The sequence below is a fragment of the Pyrgilauda ruficollis genome, unplaced genomic scaffold, assembly GCF_017590135.1.
Source record: "Pyrgilauda ruficollis isolate IOZ18807 unplaced genomic scaffold, ASM1759013v1 scaffold24, whole genome shotgun sequence".
Taxonomy (NCBI): domain Eukaryota; kingdom Metazoa; phylum Chordata; class Aves; order Passeriformes; family Passeridae; genus Pyrgilauda; species Pyrgilauda ruficollis.
Genome location: NW_024523648.1, coordinates 3,404,777 through 3,424,595, shown reverse-complemented (window position 1 = coordinate 3,424,595; position 19,819 = coordinate 3,404,777). Strand labels below are relative to the sequence as shown.

Sequence of the window (19,819 nt, the reverse complement as noted above, 5' to 3'; positions counted from 1 at the left end):
TGTACACCTTAAAAACATTCAGAAAAATGAAAATAATTTCCTTATTCCAGCTTTTGTCTGCTGGGTATTCATAGGCAAGTCACACCATCTCTCTGTGCCTCAGTTTCCCTATCTGCAAATCAAGACACTACAACCTCCTCATGGCTGTGAAGCAGAAGTAGAGATCTGCTCTTTATGAACCAAGTGTCAATCTCCACACTTGCATTTCCAGTCCTGGAAATTCTAGGATATAGGACTCTCCTAAAAAGTCTCCATTTATTCCTCATTTTACAGGAGACTGACTCATACCCAGCGTAATGGCACAAAGGCATTTCAATTTCTGTCTCTCTCTAATTCTTTAATGCATTATAGATTGCATTTATCCAGACTTCCCAATAATCAAACGTCCTTGCAACAGCTGTATTATCTTCTTGGGCTTCAGAGTGATCTTTAAGCTTTAGTGACAGACATAAATAACAAGTCAGATACAGTAATTACAAAGCTTTCCCATCACACCAATTCCAAGTAATAATCCACTAAATTTCACTTTGAGGGAGCATTTTAAATTAGTGCCCATTATCCTTGTATCCAAGTACCTGAAAGATACATGTAAGTACTAAAAAACTTCTAAATACATAGCCAATAATTATGTTTCAGGTATTAAAAAAAAACCCAAAAACAAATAAATAAAATATTTACCTGGCCTGGCACAATTGTCTGTGTGAAAAGCTTATTGAGCTCCACAAGCTTGTTTGGGGTAACGTTGAACTTTAATGCTATGCTGTTTATGGTGTCCTGATTTCCAGCCTGAAGAAAGAGTTGATGACTAAGATACCGTACTGAACACAGCACCACACATGAAACTAAACCCATTTAACAGACTGTTTGCAGGGATAGATTTGACAGACATCTATTTAATAGCCAGTATCAAAAAAAAAGAACAGAAATATTCTTTCACAATATACAGTAGAAAAAATGTAGAGGTGTTACAGATGTCCCTTCTCCTTTTCTCTTAAAACTTTAAAGCAGCACATCTGTATTTACAACTGGCCTGGCAAGGCGGGGAAGGTCATACACTGCAAAGTTCACTACACCTCCAGCAGCCACAGCATGTCTGGCATTTGTGCAGTTCCCAGCTGGGACACCAGCTTCCACAGAGGCTCTGGATGGTAGAGTGGAATGCACTTAGTGACCTGAGGGCTCACACAGACAGAGCAGAGCTAGCCCACTGCTGCCCTGCTCCAGCTTACAGAAACATCTCATCCAACACAGGTCATCTGCTTGATGACTTAAGCAACACTACAGAATGGGAGTATTTTTCAGAATAACAAAACCACTGCTCTATTAGAGAGCCATCATGCAGAAGTAAAAATGGAACTGGCAGCTGCAAGAGGCAGAGATCCTGGGTTGAGCAGAGATTCTGGATGTGGCCCTAGCTCTCCCCATACAGTGGTATTTGAATGGTATCAATAGGGGCAATCCCTATTGAGATAAGTGCAAACTGAGAAAGAATTAGTGCTCACAGTTTTGTGCCACTGCCCCCCTCTCAACCTCAACAACTTCCCTTTCAAAAAGCAGGCATGAACACACCACACACCAGTACTTACTGTATATTCTATGGTACCATGGGGCTTCTGAGAAACCATCTTCTTCTCTTTCTTTTCATTGCTTTTGTTTTGATTGTCATCTAAAGAGCAAAAAAAATTCAAGTAATTGACTGTCAAGATGTTTACCTTTCAGCATGTTTTGAAAGAGATCTACAGTATGTGCAAATTGCAGCTGTGAAGAACAAGAGGACACATTAAAATGCCTATTTGGGCTTAAAATTAAATTGTAAGGCAAGAAAACTTCATCAAGCACAGCAGGTTAAGTAATCGTTCAGGAACTTTGCAGGAATAATGTATATATGATAACATAGCAATACACAATGGCTCCCATGGTTTCTAGGTGATTCCTACACAGTTCAGCTGCTGGATACAAGTACTTTGTACCGTCAGGTGAATATACACATGTCTACTGCCTTGGTACAACCACAACAAATATTGGTTAGTCACCACTTCACAAGTACAATATATTTAAACACTACTTTAATCTCTGAAGGTAAAAGTGTGCCAAGAGTCTTGCAAAGCATGCATGTATACAGTCAAGCATGAGAAAGCAGAAAGTTTGTGCAGGAGAGTTTTTCTATCAGCTGCAATACACAGAACTCACTACAGCTGCAGAACCCAAACCTGTGCAGGACCCAAAAGGCACTCGTGAGCTGTCAGCACCAGAGCTCTCTGCCAGAGCAGGGTAGAGATTTCCAATTCTTACGACAGCAGCAGGTGAGTAAAGCCAAGGCTCAGGGAGGATGGAGCTGCCCAGCCAGCCCCAGCCCCACGGGGCTCCCCCTCCAAACCCAGAGCCCAGACCCACATACCTGGGGGAGGAGAGGACAGCATGCAGCCCCAGCTCCAGGAGTGGGGATGGGGTGCCAGGAGGCAATTCATGGCTCTGCCTGCCCCCAAGCCCTTAGAAAGGCCCCACTGCCTCTGGCAGGACGCTGCAGCCTGGATGAAGTGGGGAGAGGCAAGAAGACAAGGCAAGGCTGGGCCCAGCAAAACCAGCAGCCAGGACCAGGAGCAGGGACACGCTGTCCAGGGTGGACTCCTCCTGTGGTCCAAGCCAGCAGCTCTGGAAGATCAGGGAGGAAAGGACTGGAAATGGCAGCGCAGGGCTCCTGACTTGCATTCAGGCTTTGCTGTAACCTTTGCTATTTCCAGAGAGCAAGAGGCAGATAGTAAAAGGAAGGGCGAGGACTCGCCTGCCACACTGTAATGTACACAAGAAACAAGGAGGGGCCCAGTGTGCTGCACCTGAGCCTTCTGCTGGCCCATGTCCACAGCAAGATGAATGCTGTGGGGCTGCCTCAGTGTGCTGCTCTCTCGATCAGAAGAGACTCACAAGAGCCCTGGACATGCATCCAGGTGTTCCTGCTGGCATATCGCACCCACCACCTGCCAGGGATGCAGTCATGAGAAGTGCATTGGTTAGGGACACTACAGATAAGGCAACAGAGGCAGAAAAACAAATACAGTTTAAATACATGCACACGGTGTACATGGCATGAAGGACAGCGGGAGACTGGGAAGATCAGGATGATGCTGGCTTTTCCCTGACAGCATTTTGAAACACAGCATCACTCAATGGTCTCAGACACTTCATCTCTGAGACAACACCCATATTGAAACTTTTTAATTAGCTTTCTTACTGTGTTTTTCTGACCATTTGTGTTTTCACCATTGCCATGCCACCTTCTGCTGATCAAAGTGAAAACAGTGTGTGGAAAAACAGGTAATGGCAGCATCAGCAGGGCAGAGTATTAAACCATGAGAAACACAATGACAACATGACAAACAAAAAAAATCTGACAAATACTGGATGTTTTCTTTATCCATTACCTACATAAAATTGCCAGTATGGCACAATCCTGCCTGAAGAAACCTTGCCAACTACTGAGTTCACACTGTTTTGTGCTATCAGGAGATACCACTTCAACTAATCCAGGATAACTATAATCACAACTACATATCACACATGTAAGCAAACTACATGAACTTTTTGTGACCCTTCCCTGGAGAAAGACAAGAAAGGTAGACCTTCCAGCTAGACTTCGTCTAGCTGAAAAAAGTAGACAAGTTTTCAGATATTTTACCCTTACTTATCTCTGAAACAGTACACAAGATAGGAAACAGTTAAGAGCAATAATCTCACACTAACTAGACATGCACCAGTAAGAACTTGGATGGGTGGGAATAAAAATAAAGTAGGCCAGAGAGATGCAGAGAGAGAGAAAGAGCTTTTGCACCTGCTGAATAGGAAAAAGTTTAAGTCTGTATGTAGATGGGAGAAATAACGATATGCAATAAAAGCAGTTTCTCTGGAGAGCTTATAATATTTGCTATTAGCTGAACACTTTTTGTTCCTAAGCTTTGTGTTTAACAATAGAGAGCTGACCACAATAGCAACCACTATGCCCCTGTGGCACAAAAAGACCACAAAATAGCAATACAGACAACTTTCTCCCCTGCAGCTTCCTACCTGAGAGGTAGGACACTTCTGTCTCCCGCTGTGAAATATCAGTATTTTCCAGGTCCTCCTAATTGCACTGCCTACTAAGTTTGGAGATTAGGAAATACTATCCAGGAAAATGCTATAACCTGTATAACATTTACATAACCTATACATACTGCATTCACAGGATACATATAATATCCTCTAGTTCTTGGTTGACAGAACTGTGAACCTGTTTGTTTAGTAGGGTCCTGAACACAATCGTGGTACAAGAGAGAAGAGTGAACTAAGTATGCAGACATAGCTGAAAACCTCTAACTGTAAGACAAGAAAAAATGAAGTTTGATAGACAAGTTGAGTTTAGATTAAACAAAATACTGTGCTTTTTTGTCAATAAATGTTAATAAATCCTAAATAAGTTGAACAATTAGACACTTTTTTTCACACCTATGTGCAAGAATATGTGTTGTACAGTCTGGTTAGCTACAGGCTAAAAGAAGCAGTCACAGTCTGTGAATTTATTTGTTTCCTGAAACCAAAATCTGACATTTTGTGTTTGGATACTTTTTTCTTCTACCCGCTACTGCCCTCGTTTTTTTTTCTATCCCAGCAACAAAGGGTTCAGAACACTGTCCATGCACTACGCCTAACTAGTAGTTACTAGTCAGGTTTGGGCAATTCAAAACCACATCCTAATTATTTGAATAGTGTGAATTCTTAACTAGTCTATGTTTTCAATTGTGCATACAAAGATTTAGAATAATGAAATAAAAATTTCAGACCTTCAGAAGAAAAAACTGTAATGAATCCATTAAACCTGACAGGTACTGCTCATGTGATGAGGCCAAGGTCACAAATCGTGCTCTACATGAATGGTTTACAGCAGAGTGACTGGCAAGCCTGCCAAAGCAGCACACTTAATATACCTTAACACACACAATATACTGTCTCTCCAGTTCCCCTAATCTTCTCTCATTCCTCCTCCAGAAAGCCAAACATTTTCTGACATGATCTGAGGGCAGGCAGCTCTTGTATAGCCACAAAGGCACCCAGAGCACATGCAGGCATGATGGAAGCCTCAGGAACCACGTTTCTTTCAGTCAGAACTAGATGAAGAGCTCCACAGGCTTTAAACAACTGCCTTTGGCTACTTTTTGAACTTGAACACTTGCTTAGTGGTGAAATGACTCACGGTTCTGCATCCCAAATTTTCCTGCACTGCATGTACACTGGAGATGGGATTGCACACCCATGAGAAGTGACTAGGTGTTAATGCAAATTCACTCACACCGCATTTTTAGGCAAAAGGCAGAGTGGGTGGACTGAACCTCTCTGTGGTTTTGGGAAACTTGTAAATTGAGAATTATGTAAAAATAGTAAAATAATAAGCAGTGAGAAGAAGAATGCCAAGTGAGAACAGGCAAGAAAATACAGGCTTACTGAAAACAGACAGGTCTAGAATAGGAATTTTTCTGCCTGTAATGATATATTTGTATCTCAGTTTCTTAGCAGACTCTTGACATTTCGTTTAGCAGTGTTACAGGAAACCTTACAAAAAAGAGTTACCTAAGAGTAATTTGGAAACCAACTTTTGAAGGAGTATGATAAAGAGGTCAATCAGTTATCACCCAGAAGACCTTGACGCATGATAGGAGAATTACACCTCTGCAACTGTGTAAATAGCTCTGTAAGTAGATAGAATAGGTCAAGGAGCATCAGGAGTCTCCTGGGCTGCCCACATGGAGCACAGACCCATCACCACTGCAGGCTGATGCCATCACCACTGCTGCTGCCCAGCCCAAATGAGTGCGAGGTGTGGCAGCACTGGCAGTGACGGCTGAACCTCATGTCTGGTACTGCTAGCAGGAATGCCCAAGCAAATCAGGGTACAAAGGACTGACCGCTTTCCACACCTGGCAAACAAACTCATTAGCCTGAGAGAACAGAGGCAAAAAAAGTCCATTTTACTCATTAATTTCTGTCTTACCAAAGATTTAGGCTGCATGTCAGCAGGGAAATCTTTCCCCTGATTAGCCCCCAAGTCACAGATTTCCCAGAGTAACACCATTCACTGAAATGTTCTGTTCTTCCAAGAGCTCCACACCACTTCTATGCCAATGAGCCCCATGCTAACATGTGCTCATAAAGCAGTGCTTCCCTTCTTGTACTTCGTACTTCACTGAACATCCTAATTAATGCTGTTTTAAGGGTGAACAAATAAATAATCATTATTCACCTTCTGCATGCCATTCATGATGTCACAGATTTCCAGCATCTTTTCTCAGTTCATTACTTTTTCCAACTGACTAATACTGTGATACTTTGGACTCTCCTATTTCTCTGATCACACAGGCTGCTCTTCTTGCTAGCCTTTCTCTCCTACTACATCCTTTTTGAGTTGGAGGAAGTAAAACCAAACACAGATTTTAAGCTATGATAAAAAAAATAACATACGCTGGTGACACAAAAAAGGGTTTCCTTAAACATGTATGAAACTAGTCATTTTTCCACATCACACACTAATATTTTTTCCATGCTGCTCAGTATGTCACTGCTGTTTTGGGACATTCCAGTCCCACATCTCTATTACAGATTTGCTATAGAAGCAATAAAATGATATTAAATAAAATTATATATAGTCTGGCGAAGCACCAGGACAAAGGAGTAAAAACCTACAGGTAGCTTAAAAGAATCTGAAACACAATCAATTCAGGGGAGAACAGTTATCCCTCAGAGTAACCTAAGCAGAGTACTGATAAGCAATTAAGTAAACAGAGCTTCCTGGGGTAGCTTCCTTATCAGTGAATGAGGCCTGATACCAATTATGGTGACAGACATGGAATATAGTAAGTATCACTTAAGTGATTCTACACACAGAGATCTCAAGAATATGAAAGACCTACTTGGGACAATAGAGGGGGAAGACAAATGAGTTTATCTGAACAATTTTTTCCATTCCTACTTTCTACCCTGACATTTTAATAACTTTCAGCAACTCTGCTATATGCAAAGCTGTGCACAGGATGATGTAATTCTGATTTAAAGTGTCTTTCTGGCTTTTCTCATGACTCTAAAGTGATGAACTGAACAGCATTCACATTAAAATTACTAGTTTTATTTAAAAAGTCTTTCAGCTCCTGTCAAGTGTGGGTGAACCCCATCACCACAGGGGCCAGATTCTTGGTTTGGGACACCTTCCACCCACTCTGATGTTTCAGCTGCAGCAGCCTCTGAGAAAGACACCCCAGCCCCATTCCCTCCTTTAGCCAGCTGCAGCAGTTAGGGGGCATATAAAAAGTTTTTTTGGCCATCTGATCACTTGTCTCCCTGAAGTAAACCAGAAAGACAGAAACATTCCCTACTCAGATTTGTGTAGTGTACTGCTATCGTGTTAAAAGAGAAATAAAAACATCCCTACACTTTCTCACCAACTCAGGTATCTGTTTTTCTTATATGCTTCCCACTTTCCCCAGAGTATCCTGACAAGCCCTCAACCTTTACTTCTTCATATTTTTACTCCACTGAATCCTATCAGTTGGCTTCCTCCTTTGCTACTGCTGAAGTCACTTGAAACAAAAGGGCAGCTGTCATGCATCACAACCACATTTATACTCCTTCATTAGTGAGACGTCTCCTGACATAGGAACATAGCAATTCCCTGAACAGTACAAATCCAGACACATGACTCTGAAATAGCCATGCCTTGAACAACTTTTCTCCATTCTCAGTAAAAACTGATTGTCCACTAATTATTTTCCAAGCAATTCTTCCAAAGGAATAAAGAGATCACCAGAAAATCCAGAACCTCAAGGAAAAATGATAATCAGTTCAAAGAACTGATAAAAAAGGTAGTAACTCCTTCTGCTATTAGGTATTTTCAGGCACACTTCAGTAAAAATTTGACTACTGATATTCAAGCAATATTCACATACTGCAGCTTCTACACGAAAAACTGCAAATATTTAAGGAACTTAAATTTCCTCTTTATTTACTTCATCCCCAAGAAGGGGCTTTAGCTCCTTTCTGGTCTTACAGCATTACCTGTGAATCCTATTCAAGAACAAGTCAGCATCTAAACGCATCTTTCACTAAAGTATCACCATAAAATTTCTGACTATCCCCTACTTTAAGTACTCAAGGACAATACAGAGTGAGGAAAATCAGCCTGTCAACAAAGTAAGGCCGAAGGAAGAAACACTTAGGCCTCACAAAAGAAAAAATGGACATTTTAGAAAACGGTTAACACTACACATGCTGGTTTTCTTCATTTATTTTGCTGCTTGAGCACATCACAGCTTCCCTGGGAAGGAAGGCTATGCCATGTAAGTTAACCAGGACAATGTCTCCTAAAACCAAGCGCTGTACCGTCCTGTCTACTGAATGGTGTTCACAAGGTCATAGGTTAAAAACAGAGATGAAAACCACAAAGATTCTAAAGATACAGGACACATGCCCTGTGTCTGGAGATGGTAGCATCTGATGTGCTGCTGACTGTCATCACTTCATCATGCAGATCCTCAGAAGCCACAGAAAAGAGCAACTCAGTTTATACAAGCTACTGTTGAATCCCAAGCGTGACCCAACAAGTTGCAACAGGGATGTCGCAACAGATTGAGAAGATATTAAGAAATGTCAGTAGAGAAAGCTGGGAGCAAGGACGTTACACAATCAAAAAAAATCTGGCTTAACTTTTTATTATTATTTAAATGAACGTGAAGAGACTGCTGCTTTTCAGAGCATTTATATTAACTTTCAACAGTGCTTTTCAAGCACAATGTGGGAACTTGGTGGAGAAGAGAAATTAAAAGCCTGCCTTGAGGATACCATGCCTGAGTTATGCAGACACCCTAAAAATGACTACCTCATGCCTCTGCTTGGAGACCAAAAGATCTGCAACATGATTTCAAGCGCACTATATTGTGCTCATTACATACTTGGCTTATGAATATTCCTGTCTTAGAGAAGAATGTCTGAAACTAAAATGAGAATATTCTGCCTGTTCCCTGAGGACAGAAATCCCAAGAGAGCTACTGTGAGTCACTGGGAAGGGAAGAGAGCTGATGCACGTGGGTGCTGCAGAGGACTGCTCCAAAGGCATTCAGGGAACAGATTCTGGAAGCCTGCGTAGGGGAAGAGGCAAAGGATCCAACCTGCCTGGTTGATAGCCCTCCCAGGAAACACAGAAGAGAAAGACCTGTGAGAGTCCAACTCTTTATCCCAGCACAGCATACACCACCAAGATCACCTCTGAAGCTGCACGTGCCTTGCAGGTACTCAAGGCTAACTCCACAGGGCACCCGTGCTCAGCAAGCACAAGACTCAGCAGGCAGCTGGCACAACCTAGAGAAGCCAGACTACCCCAGGCATGATGAGCCAGTGGATCCTGGAAGTGACAAACTTGCTAACCACAAAGACATATTTCCCTTCATTATCCCTGGCAGAAATATGACAACTCTTTTTATTAATTCTCCTGACACGCTTCCTTTTCACCTCCTGCACACGCACACCTGTCACAGTCTCACCATGGGCTATGGGACCAATTGCTCCACAGCCTCTCTCTCTTCCTCTGGGACCACTTTTCAGAGATGTTAAGTGCATCTGAGTTTAAATATAATGAAGAACGTAAGTGCTCACTCTTACTGAAAATTCAGGCCTTGGGAAAACAGGCAGCCCGTGGAAACACACCTGGGTCTTTCAGCAGTGAGATCAGTTTTAGCTAACTAAACACCAGCCTGTCAGTCCACAGTCTGACCCTTCCAGAATAGATCACAAGATGTCACTGCCTTAAATCTTACTTTGTGTTATTGCTATAGTGGAATTTTACTTTGTAAAATAGCAAATCCCGATATTTTTTCCCACATGAGAGAAATACCACTTTTTAAATTTCTGCTTCAATAATTTATACCACTGTTAAAAAGGTATCCCTGATTTCTAATCTCCACTTGTTTCTCTCCATGTCCTGGTCTGCTGAGCCTGTCAAAGCTCTTTGCTATGATATTTCAATCACACAATTAAATTAGGATAAGGTTCTTGGGTTTTTTCTCCCTCAAGGAGAGTTATAACCAAGGTAGTCTTCTCATAACTCCCTCTAGTCTCCAACATTTTTCTTCTTCCCTGAGCTATTCTAAACAGAACTCACAGTAAACCAAGTCAGAGAGCCTGAATTAAGAGTAAAAACATCCCCTGTTTCAGCATCCTGGGTCCTGGAGGTCCAGAGAAGACTTACAAAGACAAGCAAACCCATGGACAGCTTATACATAAAGAATGCCAAAGATCTTCAGCCTGGAAAGGAAACTGTGAAAGAGGGATATTTTATAGAGAGAAAAGAAAAAAATGCCAACCAACCAACATGAAAACAACAACAAAACACCCAAGAAAAATCACAGGAATCGTGGAGATGGTGAGTAGGGATTGACAGTTCAGTTTCTTATACAAGAACCCATGGCCACCCAACAAAGCCAGCAGAAGCAAGCTTCACTCTTTAAGAAAATGGTAGCAAACCTGTGCACTCTTCACCAAAAGATACTGCAGAAACCTGCACAGGCCCAGGGAGAGGCAAGATAAGCATATGGTGGAACACTCTAAATGCATGAACTACAAGCAGCTCACAAGAGGACAAGAGTGTGGACACTTTTACAAAATTCACTGTGTTCATAATCTTCCCCAGACATCCAAATGTAGCTCTTGTGGGAGAATATATGCTACACTAAATGGGCTCTGGTCTGGAATGGCATGGGCTGTCCTACTGCCCCTCTAGCACTTCTTCCCCCTGGAGTCACACACACCATCAGGCTTGGACACAGCGGTTCAGTAGCAGTCACACAGTAATTCCTTTTACTCATCTGCATAAAACTTTCAAGTACTGTAGGATTTTTTTTGCCTCCAAAATAATATTTTCCAAGTTTATTGTCAGAATTTTTTTTTTTAGTTGGTACTATTAAAATCTGAAGTGCCACTCCGTATCTGTATTGTTCTCATGACTTCAGAGTGGACTGGGTCTGACTCTTAGCAGTGGACAAATTATAATCCATTATTTTTGAGTGAAGGTCAAATTACTGGCAGGTTCCAAATAATCTGTGAATCAAACCCAAACTACATTTAATGACAACACGTCCAAGTGCCAGAAGAGCAGATTCTGACTCTGTGTTTGGGCTCCTTTCCTGAACTTCCTGTCCAACTCCTTCATCCAAAGCAAACTCAAGTTCGCTTGAGTACATCAAGTGCCTCAAGTAATTTTTCATAGTTAACAGGACATTCATCCTGGAAGCTTTGTTCTCCTACCTTTAAGACATGTAATCTGCCTGTACTCAAGTTACCACTCAATTCACGTAACTCAGCATCAGTAACCTGTGATGGGCACTTTCCCCCCTCACCTATAAAATGCTGAATCACACAGAAAGCTACTGACCCCTTGTAGCTAAACACGCTCAGTCATCCTACCAGAGGGACCTACCATTCAATCTTAAACTTGAGACATTCTAGAATATAAACTCAAGGGCCTCACAAAATACGAGTAAATGACATCAGCAACGTAATGCTTACCAATGCAATTTGCCTTGATTGACTACTTAAAAATTAAGGAAGGAACATAAAAATTTTGTATAACCATTTTTAAAAGGCTTAATGAAAAAAACCCACATCAATTATCATGAATTCATCAGTAAACTCTCAGGACTCCTATATAAAAAACAGCTCTGTCAATTAAAAAAAAAAGTGTCTATTAAGCTACTGTTTACCTCCGTTTCTAACTGAGTGGAGAAAATCACACCACAGTATATAAATAGATCAATTCTCCTTCTATGTCCTTTCTTTTTCCTTGCTGTCAGAAGCACCAGAAAATTACTGAAAATTCAACTGCTAGTATCACATACTGAGCTAAAATTATTTTTAGTTTCTCTTTTGTTCTTAACACAGTTAAGAAATCTCTTATTTTTTATTTTCCAGAACAGTTTTCATGTTCTGTCCTTTAATTTCCCATTCAATTCCCTTGCTTCCTACTTGAAACATACATTAGATTACTGACTATCAACAGGTGAGTTTACAAGTTGGTTTTATATATCCATATAGCTTCATTTCCTTCTAAGAGAAGACTTAAGCTCGGTCTTCTGTCTCAAGATTAGGTGCCATGTGTGCCACTCATTTGCTTTGAGCATGGTGCTAATAATGCCAAGGTTGTGTTGATGGGCAATACCTACCTATTACATACAAAACATCAGCTTTCAACTATTTGCATCTTTACTTAGTTTAACAGCAAACAAAAGCTTATCCACGGAGATGTGAATTTGAAGCAGATGCCACACATGGGGAACATGCCCAGTGTTAAGATTTCCACACAAATTTTCAGAACTTAAATGCTAGCAACATTATTACTGGTACTTACTGCTCAGATTGAATTCTGCTGCCTATGGACAAGGAATCCCTTCTCTGTGCAACTGTTTCTAGCAAACATCTGTTAACAGCACAGCTTCCATATAACCTGGTGGCCTTAACACTGATCCTCTGGGATTCAAGACCATTTGTTCTCATTGCAAAACAAGTCACCTGAAAGCAGCTGGCTTTCAGTCATTTGTCCACTTTATTCTTTCCACATGGTTTCTATAATCAGTGCTAATAATTCAGCTTCCTGAAACTTCCCAACCAGCCACTGCCCAGTCAGTACCTTCATTTTCCCCTCATATGCATGTTATTCCAATCCCCTTAGTATTCTACACAGGCATTTATAACCAAATTGACTGCTTCTTATGCTGCCTCAATTTTATTTGAGATCTCCATTCTGAAAGAAACATATTATTTGCATTTTAACCCCTCCTTATATCCAGTCATTTTTGGGCTGAAGCAGAAACACTAAGGCAAGGTCTCAGAACCTGAGAAAATTTAGATCCTGTTATAACTGCTGTATTAAACAACTTAACACAACACTGAGCAGCCCACTTTGTAAATCACTTGGGTTACTTAGAATACAAAGTACTTTGCTACACGAATAGGGCGGACCAAATCAAGCCCCCAGAGATTAGGGCTGATTACAGTTAGCTAGCCACAAGCAAAAATTTATATGGATTTTCTCTTTTATTTTATTAATTCTTTCTTCTTCTTTTATGAGCAGCACCTGAATTAGGTCCTCAACTGCATCTTAATGTTCTGTAATACAGAACAGGTAATACCAGGTAATACAAAAGACAAAACCAGGACTCATAAACAAAAGGAAATTTCCATTTTTAATTCAATATGTATTGAAAAGTCCACTTCAGATTAAGTCTATTTAGCAGATGACCTAACTATTTTGCAATGTGTGCTCAGGAAGTGTCCCACCATTTCATTACTTTTAAATTCTCTGCAAATTTTCATTGCATTGCAAGCAACTTTCATCTTTGAAACAAAGTACTTCTGGTATCATGGGAGCTGCATCTGCTGTTTTTGTGCCAGTCAGGGCCAACCTCAGCACGTAATGAGTAATGAAAATTGTTATGCCCTCTCTGCTTTTTTTACTAAAATTTGTTCTTGGTCATTTACCCAGAACATCCAGAGGCTTGGTAACTGCACACACACTGCACTGCTCTTGCATCACTCCCTGCTCAAGGGATGGCAGGGAGGACAAGTCAAAAAAAAAGGTATCTGCTTTCTGCCCGTAGGGAGATACCTCCTGCTCAACATGTGATATACTCTCATTAAATGGACATATACCACTTTTCTTCTCATGGTGTTTAGGAGTCCTGCTTGTTTTGATGTAAATCAGAGCTACCGTAAGAGGGGGTTTTGTTACTCTCACCTCCCACTCCTGCAGAAATTGAACACCACACAGTGAATGGCTTTATGATTACAGAGCAGAATTTTAAAACTGGATTTTATGTTGTTAACAAAAGTAACTCTGTGATGTGGGACAAACCACCAGAACCAAACTTTTCTGTAAGACATATTCATTAATGGAGACCGATTCCTCACATATGTTGCCTGCTTAGGTTTTCAAGCAAAATCAGTGGAATCTAGGAATATTATGCACATCTGATAGAAAGACACATTATATCATGCTGGAATAAATACATGGATGAAATTCAATGTCATTTTTGACAACTGTTACACTGCTTGCTTTCAGAAGCTCACACCTTTTACCTGCCTCAGTGTCTTCAGTAGCACAACACAAATGTTTTCATCTAGTTCAGCAACTCCTGACAGGAAATTGTGGCTTCCTAATCTTTCAGTAAAAACAGGCTTCCCAGAGACAGCATGTCAAAACCAAGAAGCCAGGCTTCGAAAGTAGGTCAGCTGGGTTATCCCAAGAAGAAGGGGAGAGCATCCTGGGCACCAAGTAGAGCAGCCAGAGCACCTGCACAACCATTGTACTGTGCCAGACAGACATATCCCCCAAAGGTCTGAAAGCTGTTTACTGCAGCAACAACAGCAGAAAGAGTGAGACAAAGTTAAAAAGCAGATTACCACATAAGCCAATAGATATGGCAAAAATGTAGAGAAAGGAGTGTTATTTCCACTGATCTTCAGGGAAAACAACAAGCAGTATTAGCATCTCTGTTGTCTGAAGGCAGGAGAACAGGGGCTGTATCTGCAAGGCAATGTCTTACAGGATGGGATTTGGAGACTGAGTGTTGCAAATTGTTATGGAACTACAGACCCACTGAAGAACAGTGCAGGTGCTAAGAGGAAAGGAAGCTATGAGGCTACACTGGAGAAACTTTCTGGCAGTAGGATCTATTCAGCCACTTAGCAATGCCTCAAGACAAATGGTCATTCCTGTACACCATCAGGCTATTTGTAAGGGTGCCACCACAGTGTAAGCCGATATGCTGTACTGAACAGTCTTAGCTGAGAGAGGGATGCTGGAGGATCCCTTCCTAGAGGATGCTCCAGTCGCACCGCCTCCTCCTCCTCCTCCTCCTGCCCGGCTCGGCGGTGCCACCCGCCGGCTGCCGGCGTGAGCACAACGCCTCACCTGGATGCAGGAGAGGAGCTCCTCGCTGCACCGCCCTCAAATAATCCAAGCCTTTTAACCACTATCCTTTATACAAAGCTTGGCAGGGATAACCACTTCCAGTTCTGTACAGCCTTCAGAAGCTGTGTTAGTCCTTTCACCGAAGAAGAGGAATTTACCGAGTCAACAAAATCCCCCTGACAGCGTTGGTGCCTGCAGGAATCTATTAAAAAGCTATTAAAATCTATTAAAAAGCTCAGCATTCAAATTGGGAGTCAGGATGTCACTGCAAAGACAAAGGCAAACACATCCACGAGGCTCTAATGAAGGGATGTGGTGTGCAAGGAACAAGTTATAATGAGATGTTATGTTCCTTCCCCCACCTTTTAGAACAATAAATAAAGAAGGATTTATCATCCTGTGAAATATGAAAGGGAGATTATTCAGAGGACAGTGGTCTTCATTCTGTTAGACTGACAGACACAACTTCTCTGGACTCAAATAATCTAATGACAAAACCTCCATTAATCCACAAAGCTTGGTTGTATCATGGGAATATGCAAGGCTGGTGCTACTTTTAATAAATTTTCCTTCTGAGGAAAGTTAAACATTTTGATAAAGTGCAGAAAGCATTTCAGGACAAAAGAAGTAATTACTGTGTCAGAGTTTCATAAAGTTACAATTATAGAACTATTTAAGTTGAAAGGGACCTTAAAGGTCATCTAGCTCCAACCCCCCTACCATGTTCTAGACATCAGTCAAAGCGGGATAGTTGGGCAGAAACAGACGCCAAAACTTCCAAACCCTTCAGAAAACATAAATAGAAAAATGGTTAACAGAGAGACAGTGCATGCTTTTCAGTCAGAGCACTTCCAAAATAATGGGACAAGTCAGAGGGGAAAAAAAGACAGGGAAGGGGAGAGAGGGAAATGAGGTGTATGTATCCCTGACATTAAATAATTAAGACAGACGTATATGCATGGATAATAGACACTTTCATATGAAAGTCTATCAACAATGAAAAGATAAAGTCATTACAGATTTGGCAGTACCTTCCCACCACTGCAGCTGACACGTCTTCCAGCAGAGAACTGCTGAATGTACACCTGGCAGAACTCAGCTTGGCAAGACAGATGGGCTTGTCCTCTGCCATGCCATATGCAGGCAAAAGACAAACTACTTAAACAAGTCCAGTTCTTTCAGACTGCTGTGGGTGTGCAGACAGCTCTCAGAAACTACTCATGATGTTGGAAAGGTGTCTGCTTTCTGGAGAGCAGCAGTGACAAGCAGCTGAGCAGGTAACTCTGTGATACAGCTGCAGTGGGTGAAGGCAGTATGAGCCATGTAGTCCAGTGCCATGGCAACTAACAATTCTACTGAAAAGACTGCATTTTGAAAGTTTCACATGGAGCTACTGCACTTGTTTCATAATCAACTCTGTTCTGCCTCAACTTACACTTCTGCAATTTGGTGCTCTGGTTGGGTAAAAGCCTTTGGGAACAATCGTAAAGCAGATATTTAAACAAGGAGCAAGTTTTTATCTCTCTGGATTTTGCCAGTTGAGTCTGTGCTCAGCTCAACAGCAGCATTAAATAATTTCTCAACAGAACTTCTGTATTTCTGCAGAACCCAGAAACTTTGCACACCTACATGATGATAAGTAGCATTTCAAGTCACCCTGTAATGATGGCAATCCACATGAAACCGGGGAACACTTACGAAACAGACATAAGCAAAACCTGAGTTTTTACTGACTGTTGGATCACAAGTCAAAGACAGCTCAAAGACATCAAAGACACCTTTACATCCTTCTTAGCTAGCACTGCCACATTCTTCAGTGACAGAGAGTGATCCCATTGCCCCCCATCTCGCCACCCCAAGTGCCAACAGTTGTAGAATTTTTTAAATTTAACTCCTGGAAAACTTGAGAAACAAAATTCAGCTACCTCACAAACCCCTAAATTACTCTAGGTACAAAGAAACAAATGTTTCTAGAAGAAGCACTTTATTAGGAATACAGCAGAAGTTTATATTTTGGTGTGTTTGGGGTTTTTTTTATATCAGCATACTACCAAAGCAGAAAGAATTTACAGGTTTGTTCATTAACTGTTCTCCAGTTTTCCTTTTACAGATTTTATTTCCAGAACAGTGTGGTCAGAACTTCAGACAGAGAGAAGAAAGTTCTTTTAGTTCTCAAATTATTGATCTCATTACATTCAGATCTGCCAAAAGTTAGAGCCTGATCAATAAATCACTGTAAACCCCAGGATGTATTACTCCAGGGTTTATCTTCCCTATGGCAAGGCCTCATAAAAGGCACTCTTGGCTGTGGGCTAGTCTGCACGACCACTCAACATATAACATTTTCAGTGCAGATTCCTTTGTTTTTATCCTAAAGAGGACTCCTCCTTAGGAGTCAGCCATTCGTGCACACACTGGGTGAGCAGTAAAGAAGTCTGCTTTGAGGATAGCTAAAGTTTTCTGTTCCATTCCTTCTCTTTGGGAAAGGATTCCTTACAAGATGGAACCAGAGTTCTCCAAATCTAAGAATTCATTCCAACAAAATACCAAGACAAAATCTGGAACGAAACGTACTTCATACGTCATATGTAAAATAAATTATGAGTGTCTAACTAATTACAGTTCAGAAATGCGAATATGTGTATATGACTCACCTCATATATTAATGTACAAATAATTTTTTTCCTCAAGTACTTGCAAAAAAAATCTAAAAAGGAATTTATAATTAATTGAGTTACTTAGACAGCTGGGGGGGGTGAGGGGGAAACAAGCCATCACACAAGTCCTTTGACACCTTGTTTAAAAATATGTAGTTATTTACTTACTTCCTCACACTTCAACAAACATGAATATGAATTAAGACTGAAGTCTTGAACAGTATACATCAATTATTGAAAGTAATAGCCCTTCCATAAAAACTGAACCCCATAAAACATTGAAGACTAATCTTAAAAATAACAAAAATAAAATACAATAGTAAACTAACTACTGCCTATAACAACACTGAGTTTTAGAACTGAGAAACAAGATATAGGTATTTTTGTGAAAATGCAAGGTTTAAGTTAGTAACAGATATCTTGAACTATATAACTCTATTTGCTTTTATCGAAAGGATGTCCAAAGCTAATTATCCTTTTAAGAAGGCCTACAGAATATGAGTGAAATACATTAGCAAGCTATCAAAACAAACATATTTTAAAATACTACAGCATTAACATAACTCACCAGTACTATAGTATCTCTTAAGTTCTGTGCGTCTGATGTCTTTCAGTTGATTGTACTTTTTCTTTTTCTTTTCCTTGTCTGGAGCAGTTTCCTTTTCCCCAGGAAATTTACAGCTGTCTTCAGAGGAACTGATTTGCTCCAAAATAACTTTACTTTCATCATCTTTCTCAGAAGGTGTTTTGGAAACAGGAGATCCAGAGGAATTGGCAGAGACAGTCTCGGTGGTTTGTTTGACTTGCCTTCTCTTTTTCAAACTGTGCATAAAGAAAAGAAACCCACATTAAGATTTAGCCAACCTCTAGAGACAAGTTAGCTCACTTTCTAAATTGATCTTTTAAAAAAATTAATTTAATATCAGAGTTCCTGCCTTACAACCCTTTAAAAATCACACACTTGGCATCAGTAACTTGGTAACTTAGATGATCCTACCTTATACTCTTTCTTCCATTATATCATAATCTCAAAGATACCTTCTCAAGAATAACAATGAAGTTTTTCCTGTTGCTTACTGAGAAGGAACAAAGAAAAACAAACAAACAAACCACTGAAAAACTGGTGGTTTTTAAAAGGGCCATACATCTAAATGTAAAAATAAGATATGGAATTCATGTTTTCCAGATGAAGCTTGGTATAAAATAAAACCTCAGATCACAATGTACTATAACACAACAGCTAACAATAATTCCACAGTCCACTGCTCCTGCTTTACAAACCATCTGTTCTCATATAAACTTGTTATTTTTTTCCATTTTGTCCAAGGTTATCTCCTAGAGGCCACTCATGCTACTCCACAGCTATTCTGGCACAACCCACACTAGCTGGTATTCCAAGTGTCACCCAGGAGCTCCTTCTGCAACATTATCAATGTGGCCACAAACTGCTTGTGCCAGAACTTCTTCCAACTGCCTAGATTTCTTCTGAGAGAAATCTTAATGAGCTGCCTATAGATCTTCCAACTTATCACTATAGCAACAAGAGCATTTTCTTTTTGGAAGACTTTAAAGCACAGATCAAGTGAGAAAGATGCTTCAGGAATCCTAACACAGAATTTTCTGCTAAATCACCATCTATGGCACTGAGTTTGCTTAGTGAGAGCGAAGACTGACTTTATGGGTTGAGGGTCACTGTCACTAAAATAGCTCCCAGTTAATCACTGACTCATACCATACAAAATTAAAAGCTAATCTATCTAATGCTCCTTATCTTCAGTACATTAACTTATTGGTTACAAGGTACCTAAGGGAGTGAGTAGTATATTTGTCTTGTTGATGCCAAAAACTTTGCTTTGTGCACAGGAAGAATTATGCATAGAAAATACAGACAACCAGTGAGTCACCACAAATGGGAAAAGGTCTCATGAGCTCACAGCAGTAGCTTACGTAAGTGAAAACTTAATACAGTAAGTTATTAATATAATGCAGGGATTTCAGAGATTCTTTCTTCCACCTTTTATGTTTATATGCTTTTCATGTATTCTTTTAGACTGCAACATAAAATAAATACATAGAGCAATTGCAAATTTTAGAAACACATTTCAGGCTACACACTTCTTAAAAAAAAAAATAAAATACTAAAACCAGTTCCAAGTTTAGAATGATTAGACTGAGAAGGGTCAGTTTC

General features: G+C 40.5%; 1 protein-coding gene across 2 annotated transcripts in view; it reads right to left on the bottom strand.

Annotated features, from left to right (window-relative positions):
- NCOA7 (nuclear receptor coactivator 7) overlaps window positions 1-19,819 on the bottom strand; it is a 60,124-nt gene that overhangs the window by 22,562 nt on the left and 17,743 nt on the right. For both annotated transcript variants that reach the window (XM_041470084.1, XM_041470085.1), the window contains exons 2-4: window positions 18,200-18,453; window positions 1,587-1,666; window positions 679-786 (exon numbers count right to left, since the gene is read on the bottom strand). In XM_041470084.1, the coding sequence (XP_041326018.1) occupies window positions 679-786; window positions 1,587-1,666; window positions 18,200-18,453 (442 nt within the window). The remainder of the gene's footprint in view (window positions 1-678; window positions 787-1,586; window positions 1,667-18,199; window positions 18,454-19,819) is intronic.